This window comes from Eublepharis macularius, chromosome 9 (assembly GCF_028583425.1).
Source record: "Eublepharis macularius isolate TG4126 chromosome 9, MPM_Emac_v1.0, whole genome shotgun sequence".
Classification (NCBI taxonomy): domain Eukaryota; kingdom Metazoa; phylum Chordata; class Lepidosauria; order Squamata; family Eublepharidae; genus Eublepharis; species Eublepharis macularius.
Genome location: NC_072798.1, coordinates 69,790,356 through 69,805,388, shown reverse-complemented (window position 1 = coordinate 69,805,388; position 15,033 = coordinate 69,790,356). Strand labels below are relative to the sequence as shown.

Sequence of the window (15,033 nt, the reverse complement as noted above, 5' to 3'; positions counted from 1 at the left end):
TCCGGGGAGCGGGAACGCGAAGCGGACGCGGCCTTCTGGGACCCCTTCTCAGGGGGGGTGTTACCCGTCCCACCAGCCGGTGGTGGTCCCTCCGGGGTAACGGGAGCCCCCGAAACCCGCATCGCCCGTCTCCACAGTAAGGCGTTCAGCCTATTAGCCCTCTCAGCCCTGGCCTTCGGGGTGAACCGTTGGCAGTGCTCACACTTCCCGACGATGTGTCCCTTGCCGAGACACTCGAGGCAAACGGCGTGACCATCCGTCCTCGTCATCTTAGTGGAGCAGTTGGAGCAGCGCTTGAACAGCGACTTCTCAGACATTTTCGCAGGATCCTCACAGGAAAAATTTCCTCACAAGTGGACAGCTAGATCTTTACCGGTCGGCGGCAAAGAAGAAACTGAGGGGAAAGGGGGCGATGTCGCCCAATGTCGCTCGGGCGGGAAACGGCCGCGCATGCGCATTGGGTCGGACGTGCGCCCCCTAGTGGACGTTTGCTAGAAAGAAAAATCCGGTCGGCAGGCCTGCGCAGGCGCAGTCCCATGTGGGGCTGCACAGAAGACGGACAGTGAACCAAAACTACTGGGACAATCTCCTTTTGAACATAAAAGTCAACAGTTAACCAGATTTAAGAGCTATCTCAGTCCACCCACTCTTTCTAATCAAAGAAAAGCCTACATCTTACCAGTCCATCATCAAGCAACAACTTGTGCTTTAAACAATTGCATGATAAAATGGATGCAAAACTTTGGAGAAAATATACGCATGAGTCAAAGAAATCAAATTTACAGAATGTCAAACATAAAGATAGGATTGGTATAAAATGTTTTAGATAACATATTACTTCCAAGGACATTGCAAAAGCTAACAAGGATTACAATGGAAAGTGTTGGAAATGCCAAAAACTGGATGTAACATTTATTACATGTGGTGGACATGTAAGAAAGCAAGGAACTATTGGATAGAAATACATGAAGAAATGCAAGATATTAAAGCTTGAGTTGAACCCCAAAAATATGTTATTAAATATTTTACCAAGTAATATTATAAAAATGTGGAGAGTGCCCTCAAGTCATAGCTGATGTATGTCAATCCCTGATAGGGTTTTCATGGCAAGAGACTACAGAGTTGGTTTGCCATTGCCTGCCTCTGCAATGCTGGTCTTCCTTGAAGCTCTCCCATCCAATCAGATCCAAGGCCAACTCTGCATAGCGTCTGAGATCTGATGAGATCAGGCTCACCTGGGCCATCCAGGTCAGGTAATTATAAAAATACATAGCAAATTATTTAACTATATGGTGACTGAGGCAAGAGTAGTATTTGCAGCAATATGGAAGGCAGAACGATGCCCAGATCTGATAGAACGGAAGAACAAGTTATATGAATATGTGTCAATGGCAAAATTAACATCTTATATACACAATAGGCCAATCCAAGAATTCCAGGAAAAATGGAAAATATTTTTAATTACATAGCTGAAAACTAAGAATAACTACTATTAAATATGATGATAAATGGTATTTAAATAGAAGTAGAAAATTAGGAATATATATGGGCAAGTTCTATACAGGTATATGATTTAATTAATGACAAATTGATTTAATTGATAGTAGTTTATTCATTATGTTTCATATAGGAATTTGACGTTGTGTTTAGATTATTATATAAGCCAGATGATTACTGATGATTGAAGTAGTAGATGACTGCAAAGATATTATTTGGATTATTATATGACATAGTTATGTTTTTTTATATTTGAGTTTATTATCTGAAATAAATGAAAAATTTAAAAATACTTGTGCTTTAAACCATTAGTAGCATTATTTCAAACACTAAACATTGGGCATCTTCCATATTTTACTTCCAGTATGCCACTCCAATACTCAATGTAACTTTACAAAAAGATTTATAGTGCAGTCCTCTGTAAGCTTATTGACGTCTAAGCTATTCTAAATCTACGGTCTCAGACTGGAAAACTCTCTTCAGGAATTCATTGTAAGTTACTTTAACAAAAAGGCACATGCATATTGCACTAATATAAAGTAACTTCCACCACTGCATAACCAAGTTCTGCACAACTGATTGCAAAAAAGTTAGTAGAATATATGTGTGTATCCATTAAGAGACTGCCAGTGTGGTATAGTGGGTCAGTCTAAGATCTGAGAGATGTAGATTTGAATCCCCTGTCTGACATGTAAGATTGCTGGGTGACTCTGAACTAGTACTCACTCCAACTTTCTTCACAAGGTGGTTGTGAGGATAAAATGGACCTCAAGAGAACAACGCCTTGGGTCCCCATTGGGGAGAAAGGAGGGTTATAAATGAAGTAAATAAATAATGTATATAGAAAGTCAAACAAATCAAGTTTTTGTAGCATCTGTATTGCCAATATGAATGTTGATTATGGAGCAAGAAAGATAAATTACTGGAAATGCCACTAGTTTAATAAGCCAGACAACTTTAGGCAATACTTATTGTTGACAAAAGAACCTACATTATTCTGTCAGTTCAACTACAGTTATTCAAAAGTGCCTTTGATCTGATTTGAACTATTATGGGAACTGCCTCATAGTCCCCGGTTCAATTTATTCAGATGACACTATAGCAATAATCTCTTGTTGATTATCATGTTTTAGTTCCTTGCAAAGCAAACCATCTAGCCAACAATAAGAATTTGTTTCACTTCTTCCATGGATGGTACTTGAAAAAGTATAGAAAAATCACCGGAAATTTCTCCTTAGGAAGTATGCTCTTGAATAGTCACTAAATGAGTGGTGTTCATTTGCTCCTTCCAGGGCAATATATATCAGATCACAGGATTTCTACAAAATGTTGTAATGCAGGACCAAACCACTTCCAAGGTCCAATTAATTGATATTGGTTCAAGAGTTTCATTTTGACAAGAGTAGCTGTCAACTAATGCCTCTCCTGCAAGGAGAAGATATACACCTAAATCCCTTTATGCACAAAAACACTTTACACTATCTGAAGAAAAATCCGTCTAGCTAACTCATACCACAAAATGACAGTTGTACCTCGTATCCTAACACCAAACACCTCAAGACAGTATGCCAGGTGTAAATTTTCTGAATTACTACAGCAGCTGCTTGGTACTATGGAGATAAGACAATAATTCTGCTTGTAAGATATAACTAACTTTACTATCCTTTCAGCAAGTGAAGACCAATTGTAATGGTTTGCTTGTTTTTAAACCTTTTACCTTTGCCTTTGGACCTTTAGTTCAGCTCCTACCTTAAATTTATTTCAGAGAGGCCCAGGTCCCAATCAACACTCCTTACATTTCCACACTCACAAGCTGCAGGTGTTCTCTACTTTACCCAGGCTTATACAGAGAGAACATCTTGCCTTTTATGTTTGTGTGACCTATATATTGCTGCCTCCCGAAAAGTGTTTCACTGCCACCAAAGGCTTTTACTTTTGTGAGGAAAAATGGGATTTTTTTCTTAAACAAAAATTGAATTTATTTATAAGTACTTGATCTTGATGGTTGCAGAGTTCTCAGAAGTGTATTGATTTCAGAATAGTTCTTAAGCTTGGTAGTTGCAAATTTAATCTTATCTTCATAAAGGTAGTTTCACAGACTCAGTCACACACAGTAATTTCCCACAAACATCTTCACTAACAGAATAAACTCCACAGACATAGATTCACTCAGGCCTTCCCACATGGCTTGCCTGAACTGGATAGATTAATCTCTCACTCAGATATACACACACTCTTTCAGGCGCACATGAAGTTGCCTGGTTAAGACAGAATTTCTCAGAACACTACACAGACTCACTGAACTTGGCAAAATGAGACCTCTTTCAGGCTTCCAAACAGCTTGCCTGCTTTGCCCAGAATGAACACTCTATCAGAAACAGACAGTTCAGGCTTCATCCAGTTGCTTGACTTACCTAGAATAAACTCTAAGATATAAAAAGGTGACTGAAAAACGCCCTCAGCACTGACTAAAAACTGCAGTTCACTCCATCCTCTAGGGTACAACTACCATCCAATCAGATTACATTCCACTCACCCATCCAGCCTCCCTCCTTCCTCAGAGGCCTACATTTAAACTAACAGCAATAATATTTAAAACCCTACAATAGCAAGCAGAAATAAAATCCAAGTAATATGGAACAACATACAGAAAGGAATAAACCTTGACTGCTATTACAATAGCAAAACATTTGTTTGGAAGGTAGCCTTTTAAGAGGGGGGGAAAGAATGGAATTTTGGGCTGGTTCTTTGACAGTTGGGACTGACCGTTATGAAGAAAACACTGGATGTCCACTAGTAGCATATCATTCAGCAGGGAATGTAAAAGACAAGAACTTTTTCAGCGGCATTCAGTATCAGAAAACCACATATGAAGTGAAAATTGAGGGAGGTGGTAACCAGCTGAAGACAATGTGAGTACCATACATTTTAACTGTATCTGGAGACTTGTTCTTCTATTGACCAATGCTTTAATGATATTAAATGCCTGTCTCAGTTATATTTACTCATTCAAAAAAACCTATAGATTTGAGATCTACAGCTATGCAACTATTTCTGAAAACCCCTAGCACTTAGCAGTTCCCCAAAGTACTACATTCATAAACAATATGTGTACATGAGTGAGAGAGAACAATCCATTTCCTTATCTGTTAGCAGCTTTACCCCAAGACTCACACTTAAGAGCACACAAATGTAAGAAAAAGAATGGGTCCTTGTAAGATTCTCCTTATAATTGTGGGAGCTAGAGAAGCCTTCTCTTATCGTCAAATATTTTTATTTTTAAAAGCCTCATACTTTACAACCTTCTCCTGAAGAACAGTAGAGTACAATTGGTGGTGGAAAGTGTCATAAAGTTACAGGTGACTTATGATAGCCCTGCTGGGGTTTTCAAGTGAAGAGACTAATAGAGGTGGCTTGGTGCTGCCTGCCTCTGCACAGCAACACTGGTCTTCCTTGGAGGTCTCTCATCCAATTACGAACTAAGGCTAACCCTGCTTAGCTTCCAAGATCTAATGAGATTGGGCTTTGTCCAGGCTATCCATGTGATGTCAGGGCACTACAATTGCTGGTATGCACACTTACTGTACGCAAGGAGCTGCTTTTACAGTGAAAAACTCTGGAAACATAGAAGTTGAAGCAAGCTGTGAAGAGAGAGCTCAATAACCCAAAGCAATGTTATGGGTACTCATCTTTTTAATGTCAAGTAAATGAACAGTGTTCATCAGAATAGCTAAAAAGGATGATAGACTTTTATGGAAAACCTTTCTAAGCAAAATGCCCAGAAGTAAAAGCTAGGGAGAGGCAAGTCTGAAGCAGGAAGCACTCAATTTACACATCATAATTACTACATGGATTCAAATCTTTCTTTGCTTGTTTGGGAGGAGGAAATGCAACTGCACACACTGCCTTTGGCTATCATAGTACCTAAGAAGTGACTACTCCCAAAGCAGGCCTCTACTCTTTATTAACAAATGAGGTGCTGTAGCTGCTGACATACGAGGGTAAGGACAGAATGGTTACATCCCCAAAAAATAAACAGGAAACTCAGGCATCCTAAAGGCTAACATTTTTACTCCAATGTATTTTTGTAGACACTAGTCCAAGAAAATTTTGTGCTGAAACAAAATCCTGTTGGTCTATAAGGTGCCACAAAACTGGTTTATTTTTTATGCAACAGATGGACACTAGTATTGCTCACATAGAGCAGAAGCTTCTCTTCCTATGAAAGAGTTAAAACTAGCCAATTCTTACAAGCCTCTTCCTGCTTTTGCTGAACCTGCTAGAAGGAATCCTGCTTCACTGGATTCCAAAATAAGCAGAGGGAGATGGAAATACATGGAATAAGGGTACCGTGTTAAAAACCCTTAGTCAAAGTGGTGTAACCTGAAGGATATGCATTTTAGCTCTCTCCTCCCAGAACAATCTTCTGCACTAGCTATTCTACCTGACCATCCTTTATGGGAACACTGCCACAGGATGCAGTGATGGTATGGCATCCTTAGATACAGTAGGGGCTATAAACTAGAGTTGGAAGCACTGGTTGCTAAGAGATGCAGTCTGGTTGGACAGGACACAGGAATCAGAAGGGAAGAGGTTTGGCTTGGGCATATTTTGTTTTACTGACAGATGATACAACAGTTGTGCCTGTTTAAGATTTACTATAAACCTAGTTTGGAACTGAAATTATACTCTGCTGCTTAATACAGCGTTGCGGTGGCAAATATGGATAGGTTCATCAATGGCTATTAACCATGATTAAATGGAACACCAGTTGTTGGGGAACCAATAAAATGGGAAAGCTTTGGTCTCCATACTGTGCTTTACAGGTTTTCTGGGGGCATCCGTTTAGCCAGTGTGAAACTGAATCAGACAGACCACTGGTCTGATCCTTCAGTTACTTTCCTCTTTTCTCCCTGTTCTCATTTGTATTGTGGCTATAAGCCTTTTTGACTGGGGACTTGTCCATTCAATTCTTTGCAGTGTTTAATTAGAAGTAATAAAATTCTACTTCTGTTGAAATCAGTGTTGTTTACCTTCAAGTAAAGGATGTAGGTGCTTTTAAAATACTGATGATATGTAAAAATAATAAAAACAGTTTTGATGTACAGTGGCCCAGATCAATACTGCATTGCTTTCTTTAGTGAACAGCTACATAGTTCACTTTCCAAAGCACAGATGCCTTGCTTGTATAGGACAGAAATTAGTTACATGGAATCTGTTGTTCTAAAGCAAATAAGAATTCAGGAGAACTTGAAAGCACGCACAATGTGTCTCGTTATTTCGGTTGGTCCTCAAAAGTTATTATATTTTTGGCTGCCATTGTAGAAATACGAAACATTCTACAGCAATTGCATAAACCTTAACATTAGGTGGGTAGCTTTCTATTAATTGCTTAAACAAACTCTCAGTGGCTGTTTGAGACTACTGGGTTGAATGAACAGTAATAGAAAAGATAGATTAAAGTTATTACATTTATTTTCAACCAGATGTCTTAATATGCAATACACAGGCACACATTTTAAGTATTGTTAGCTTTAAAACTGCTTTTTAATCAGACATCACCTTACCCTGCTCAGTAGTTTCACTGCTGCTGATATGCAACTGAGATTTCAAACTAAGTAAATCACAGCACTTATGCGTAAGCCAATTTATAATGGAGATCTGTCCCAGAGCTTGGCCACAGTTGAGTCACATGCAAAGATGCATTGCTTGACACCTGCTTCCAGTACCATGCACAAAAGTTTATGTGAGCTCTAGGAAAGGCATTTCAAGACCAAGGCTTGCCTTGAGTCCCTGGATTAGAGCTGTTTAGTAGGCAAGTGACTGGTGAAGATAGTAATAATTTTCACACGTCAGAGACATACTAACCTAGAGCAGCAGTTTAGATACTGCAATGCAAACTACTACAATGCAAACTACTGTTTTTTTTTAAGGATTAAGGCACCAATAATCATATACACTTACAAGCACAGAATGATGGAGGGCAGCATACATTACCATAAAGTCATTTTTTAGTTTATTTATGGAGATACAGGAGGCTGTGAAGAGAATGGGAGAAGACGCACATATCCTAAACAGTTACAACCTTCTAAACCAAGAAAAAGGGTATAACTATGCTTAGGACTGCACATTAAGGAATACCTAGTACAGCTTAGTCAGAACACATTCAATTCACCATTAGTTGCCCTTAAGGTTGGGTGAAAGGAACATAGATCAATGGCAAATGCATGTGAATGATTCTGCATCATTTTCTGCAACATCTGGACCCACAGTGCATTCCTAAGCAGAGTTGCATGCTTTCAAGTCTATTAAAATCAATAGTCTTAGAAGTGGGAAACTCCACTTAGAATTTCACAGATGTTTTAGGTCTATCTAATTTTTTTTTTTAATTCAGGATTAGGTGTGTGTATGTGTCAAAGTTTCTATTTTAACTCAATTGAGCCTATATTGTAGTTTGAAAAACAATCCAAATGTATACATTAACCAAGGTAGAATTCATAACAAAGGGTGAATATTGCTGAAAAAATGTATGTACAAGTATACATGTACATCTGTCATTCTCTGCATACTGATATAATGTAATCATGTTTCTTCAATAGCAGCTATTGCTTCCCCGCTAGGGAAGAGGACTATGTAAATGCTTGGAGTTATTTATCCAACAACAGTTTGAGCCAGATAATTTATGGTATTTTCTTTAAGAATTTGTACCATCCCATAAAAAGACTCCAGGAACTCCACAACAATCAGCAACAGGAAATCATGAATATAAATTGTGAGCCACATGAACATAACTAGTTCAGCTGCTTTCTTAAAAGACATAGTGCATGGATTAGTAATATGATACTTTGGAGGTTAAGGCTGCAATCTGTGCACACTCACTTGGAAGCAAGTCCCAGTGAACTCAAGTTTAGGATCAAGCTGCACAAGAGCCAGCTTCACAGGCAAGGTGTAATCAGTTAAATAATATTTGATTTCAGATGCCTTTTCCTATTGAAAGTAATAAGAACCACCAACTTAAAATGTATCATGTAATGAAAATCAAGCAAAGGACAGGAGATGGAATACTTTTCAATTACCTTGAACAGAAATGCTACTTATATGAGCACTGCAGAACATCTGGATTTGAAATGTAAAAAAAAATGTGGGGGAAAATAATAACTTAAGAATATAGTCAGCTTTTTTCCATATTACAATGCTTAATATGGAAGCTTTAACACAGAAATATGTCCTTTAAGAAGTCAGGGGCTATGTAAGAGCTACCCAAACAGCCTGAAATATTTTTGCTATAAGAATAATTCATGAAGAGTTGCATGTAGAGCAATCTGACTGATTTGCATTAAGAAATAATTGTCTTTTACATAATTGTTCATATGAACCTTACACAAATGAGCAGTATTCATAATTTACACACATCAAGCAAAACTGTCAAAGCCAACACCATTTAAGTCTGAAGTTGGAAACTTTGCTCAGTGAAGCCCTAAGAGTCATACAAGAGATTTCATTCAAAATTATCTTTGTTACAATTATGAGGACTAGAAACCTGCACCACACTCCTAAGCATACTTAAATGGGAGCCAAGTCCCGCCAAGTTTTTCTGATTCAACATGCCTGGAACTAGCTGCATGTGTGCCTAATAAGTTCCATGGGACTTGACTCTCTATTAAGCACACATAAGGGTTGCAGACTTGCTCAGCTGAATAGAACTATCAAGATTTTAACAAAGATAGTGGCCACATGAAAAGAGTTATACATTTATAGTGTAAAAACATATTGCCATCTTGTTGAATAAACAACATATTGCAGGGTTACAACCTACAAAAGCCAACATGAGGCTATGTCTTTAGGGAACAGATGTAACACATTACAGTTACATGGATTCCAAGATAAAACCCACATTGCTACTGACAATAGTTGCTATGCACACTCACCAGGGAGTAAATCTGATTGAACACGAGGGTTGCATTTGAGTAACATACATTGACTTGACCCTCATGCTAGCAAGCTTGAAGTTCTTTATTAGCAATAACGGAGTCTATACTTAAAAATGAGACACCAGATGTATGCAACTGAACAGTCCAGTTCTCAATGCCAAAAAAAGCCTTACACCTTTTCTAGGAATGGCAGCCAACATTACACAAAGGAAAAGCAAGCAGAAAAGAGAAATAGATGAGTTAGACAAACAATGAATTGTGGGCATGGTGTAGCACTGGCGAAATGGCCCCCAGTGATTTTGTTTCACAATTGCCTTCTAAACTATGGTATAAATAAATCTGGCAAAAATCACAGTACTTGCATTCTGAAAAAGTAAATGTTCAGATTAATACTAGTTACATGCACACAGCTTATGTTACAGTTAAGCTTTTATTTTATATTAATACCAAATCAAACAATTTGAACTATTCATATAGGATACAAGACTTTGATTGAGCACATACACAAAAAAAATAAGTTTTGGATATACTGAAAACGCTTCAAAGAGACATTTTGCTTTTTGATAAACGCAACGAATTTTAACAATACGTTTCAAGGCAGAGAACCTACATCTCATCAGTTAAGTCTCAATCTGTACGTTTTCATCCTTTTGAAAAACCATTTCCGTGAATTGGAGATGCTAAAATTAGCTTATAATTAAAACAAAACAAAATCAGAAAGCTACAAAAAAAATCACACAAAGCTTTATAAACTTTTTTTAAAAAATAAGGAAATAAAAATCCTTTGTTTGAAAAGATATGCTATTGACGAAGAAGACCTGGAATTAGACTCTTACATAGATGGAGCAATACCGTGCAAGCTGGCCAGCAGTGCAACTCGAGGAATCGGTTTAACAAGACGACATATTCAGAAAGGCACAATAAAAAATTAATCAGTAATTAACTCCCAAACGTGACCCGTATTAATGATACAATCTTATAGTTACTCATCCTCCAGAAGAAAAAAAAATGTGGATTAAAAAAACGCTCGAGAGGAAACAAAAGTGATCTAAATCAACGTAATGAAAAAATGAACTTCAAGAGCAGCCAAAATGTAAAAGAGGACGCAGAAGCTGCGACAGATGCTCTCTTATTTCAGCCTACTGTTGTGACCGGCAGTCAAGTCCCTCCACGGGGTGGAGACCTGCGTCGCGGCGGAAGGGGAGGAGGCGAAAAATCGCGAGGCTGCCGAGGTCCGCCGTGCCGAGAAGATACTCGAAATACAACGGTCGTGGCCCCCAGTCTGAGACCACAAATTTTTTAAAAAAGCGAAACGCCAAGGAAAGCGCAGCCAATCCAGAAGGGCCCCCAAAGCAACACGACGGCGCCGCGGGACTGGAGGAGCAGCCCCCTCCCCCTCCTTTTCACTTCGGCGGGCGCAGAGCTGCGCTTTTGGCTCCGCCCCGCCGCTCTCACAGAGTCTCATCGCCCGGGCTAGAAAGTGGCGAAACACTTCGCCCTCCTCCCCTCATTTGTTCGGAACGCGACCTGGCCGCCGCCTTCGCGCTCTCTTGTCTCCCCTCGAGCCGAGCCCATCATCCACAGGCAGCTCCACGGGCACAAAATGGGGCTGCTCCTTCCGTGGGCGCCGCCATTTTGTGAAGAGCTGCTAGGCGGCTGTTGGCGCTGGTGCCGCCGCAGAAGCAGCCTCGGTCTGATAACAGGGCGGCAGCAAGGCAGGCGCGCTGAAACGGCTTCTGGGGTCTATGTAATGGTTGAATAAAATGACCCCCTCCAGGGAATCCCCAGCTGACAGTTACGTAAGGGACCGTGCGCAATTGCCTGCGCTTAGCCCGGAAACCCTGCTCGCTTGCCTTACGCAATATGACTAGCCTTCTTGTCGCTCCCCGCCACAGTTAACACACATGCTGAGGCGAGGATACTGACTTGCTCACCTCTGCCAAGTACCAGTCACTTGTGAGAGGGAGACCTCTAGTTTTCGAGTCATTCGAGGACTGTTTACGACTCTCCCTCGTGAGCGGAGGACGGTTGAAGCTGAGGTTCCTACGAGGCGGTGAAAGCTCTCAATGGAACCGTGCGGTGCTTCTAAAACATTGCTGCAGACACTACAAGCAAAATTCTACAAGATGTGCTGTGACAGCTTTTCGAATTCGGGGCATTTGTAACTTGGATGGCATGCATGTTTACTGTGGAAGGCCCAGTAGGGCTTACTCCTAAGGAACTGTGCATAGAAACAGATGTTTGCAATTTTTAACCTTACAAAACACTTATAATCTAGGACAGAAAACTTGAAATGCTGAGAAGTCAAGGATTTCACTCTCTTCCCTATAATGAATATGACCTGGAGGGCAGGTTTTACCAAGCATGCCTGTCTCTGGCTATTCAAGATGAAAGGCAATCTAGTTGGAAGAAAAACATAATATTAATTTTAATTTCTTAAAATAATTTAGGAGATGGCCTAAAAGGGGTCTAGAGTTCCTTGACAGGCTCACTACAGAGTATAACATGTAATCCGTGTTTAAATAGAACTCCCTCCTAAATTTAGTTACCTGGTCTAAAAATTGATAACATGATGATACAAGGCTGGGAAGGGAAAAGATGCCTTTTGTTGCTTGGACTCATCTTGCATCCTACTTACTTTAAAAGAAAAAAAGTTTTCACCAGTATTACTATTTTATTAAAATTAAGATGGCATGCTGTTTACCACGTGGTTCTACCCCCCTATAGGCAAAGAGTCGATTGAAAAACATTAAATTTGAATTTCTAAGGATAGCAAAGTGCTTAGCTGAAGTCCCATTTACTTTGGTATAGGAATCTGTTTTAATGTAGATGAGTGACATTGTCTTCCATAAATAGAAGCTTAACATTGTGATTGGAGTTGGGATGACCTTTTTATTATTCTTCACAAGGTCTGCCACCTGTACTTAGAACAGTAAATGTTTGCACACAATGAAACCAGTCATTCTGAAAATTAAGAAGTATTTCTCTGCTTAATTCTGTAAAGTTTGATGTGCGTTTACTAGAAAGAAGCATTTGTGTGTAGATTAAAGCAGCAGCATACAAAATCTGGGGGTCTGACATGACACACAAGGCTTCCCTAAGATAAGCAGAGATCAGTTGATATACATAATTGGCATTTTTCAAATGTTAAGAAATCTCACCTCCTTTTATCTGCCTTATATCCAGAGCATCCACACCCACTGCTCATATCCTCCAAACAGTTCACCCTAGCTTCTGTAATTCCTCTCTTCAAGTCTTCCTTATGGCTCTTACACATCTTCTTGCACTGCTTCATTTTCAGCCTAAGATGTCTGGCAGTGCAATCCTAAAAATCACACTCTTCTAAGCCTAATAGGTGTAACTATTTAGGATTGCTATGTGGGCCTACATTAAGGACTCACAAAGCCACTATTTTAAAAAGATTCTGGATGGATGGGATTGCGATCCATGTTTGAGACAGGGAAGTCCTCGCCCTTGATTGTGAATAAGGCTAATAAGACTTGCAAAATGATTGAACCCTTTCCCCATTGGTATACCACTTTCTCTGGCCAGTTTGAAAAACACTGAATATATGCATATTATTGATGAACACAAAATGTTTTAACAAACTCAACAATACATTCAAGACATTGACAGCTATGACTCAGAGCAGCAATTTTTCTTAGCAATTCTTGGTGGCTAGATATGTGTACTTTATATCAAGACATAATATAAATTATTTGAAGAGCTCTAACATCCCTGTAGGGTAGGCCATTGTTATCTGCTTATTGCAGCTAAGGGGCTAAGACAGACTTCCCTTAGGCCTAAATTGCTAAATTTGTGACAAAGGGGACATTAGAGCTAGGAACTTCCAGCTTACTCTTGTAGCTATGCCAACTATGCCTCTCATGAGAAAGGTATCTGTAAACAGCTGATACGATTATCATTGTTTTCTACTTATTATATACAACGTTTGTATTATTAATGAATTTTTAGAAGCCATTTACTTCATTAAACTTTTTAGTGTCTTATTCTGGATCATCCTGAATTGTGGGAAGCAGGAATTCTCATAAAATTACTTGTTTATATATAATGTGATGGAAATATGCACAAATTGCATACATGTGTATGTTTTTATATACAAATACACTTTATAATCATACACTAAACACTGTATTTTTCAGTTAAGATGTTGAAAGGTTTTGTTTTTTAAAGAATGTTATTTCCTTGTTCTCCTTTGAAAAAACACTTCATGCATTTCTATAAATCAATTAACTCTCCCTACCCATATTGTTTTATCTTCTTCAGTAAATCTGGAAAGTACTTCGTCTCTTGAAAGTTTGGGAAGAACGGAACATTTCCTCTGCCCCTAACCCTGGAACAACCGGTAGTAGCCGTTTTCTCCCCCCTCCCCCCTTCTGCCTTTTCTCTTTCCGCCCGGCTTTGTGTGAAGTTTGCGGCACATTGCAGATGAGCCCTTAGCCGCGAGAGAAGCCTATTGTTCCCCGCCAGGAACTGCTTGCTGGCAGTGCTGGCTTTTGCCATTTCAGAGCTGCCTTTTGCAGTGCCACGGCTGGCCTCTGGGGTTCGCTGTGTTGCGCTCTCGCCCAGGCAGCAGCACGGCGGCCTCAGATCTTTTTGTCTGAGAGAGAAGTGAATCCCGCTGCCGCCGCCGCCGCCGCCGCCGCCACCACGGCCGCTGTACAGTGTGTGTGTGTGAGTGAGAGAGCGAGAGGGAGGGAGAGGGGAGATTTCATGGAGCCGCGTCTGTAATACACACACACACACACACTGTCAGTACCTCACTCCAGCCTCCCCAACCCCCACCCTACCACAACACTAACCCAATTCATTGTGTGATCCAGCAGCACCATGTTGAGTCTCATGTGCAGGCTGGATCGACTGGGTTTGTGGTGCTGAGAGAGGCAAGGCAGGCAGCGGCAGCGGCAAGAATTACCGAGAGGTGCCCCTCTCCCTCCCTGTGTGTTGTGTGGAGACAGGACTCGCAATTACCACTCTCGCCGGGCTCCCTTATTCCTTTTAAACTTTTTCTTTTCTTTTTTCTGTTTTTTTTTTAAACAAGCCCCTCTCCATGGCTGATCCCTGGCCGAGCACAGGAACCTGGGTCTCTTAAAAGACAAGGAGGAGCCGCGGACTGTTGTTGTTTTTCTATTGGATTTTTTTAAGGAGACAAAACCCAAGCCTTTTTTCCTTTAAATCCTTCAAAAATATGGCAAATTCGACTGGCAAAAACCAACCAGACCATCGGAGAAAGGGACTCGCTTTCCTGGACGAGCTGCGGCAGTTTCACCACAGCAGAGGGTGAGGAAAATGGGGAGATGGAAGGGGATGGGGGGGAGGCTGTTTAAACCGACCGATTTTAACTTCCAGCCCCTTCCCTGAAGGACGAGGCGGCCCCCTGCGGGGGGAGGAAAGAGGGGCCGAGTTGACAAGTTGTTTTGTGTGTCTCTCTCGCTCTTTTGGCAGGTCTCCTTTTAAGAAGATCCCTGTGGTGGGTGGGAAAGAGCTGGACCTTCATGCTCTCTACACCCGAGTCACCACTTTAGGCGGCTTCGGGAAGGTGAGTGGAAGTTTTAATTCGGCTTGCCCTCCCGCGGGCCTCTGC

The 15,033-nt window shown here is 40.5% G+C and overlaps 1 protein-coding gene across 1 annotated transcript in view; it reads left to right on the top strand.

Moving 5' to 3' along the window:
• Positions 1–14,157: 14,157 nt before the first annotated feature.
• Positions 14,158–15,033, top strand: part of ARID2 (AT-rich interaction domain 2) — a 130,181-nt gene continuing 129,305 nt past the window's right edge. The window contains exons 1-2 of the mRNA XM_054988207.1: positions 14,158–14,729; positions 14,895–14,988. Coding sequence (XP_054844182.1) covers positions 14,638–14,729; positions 14,895–14,988 — 186 coding nt within the window. The 5' untranslated portion in view covers positions 14,158–14,637. The remainder of the gene's footprint in view (positions 14,730–14,894; positions 14,989–15,033) is intronic.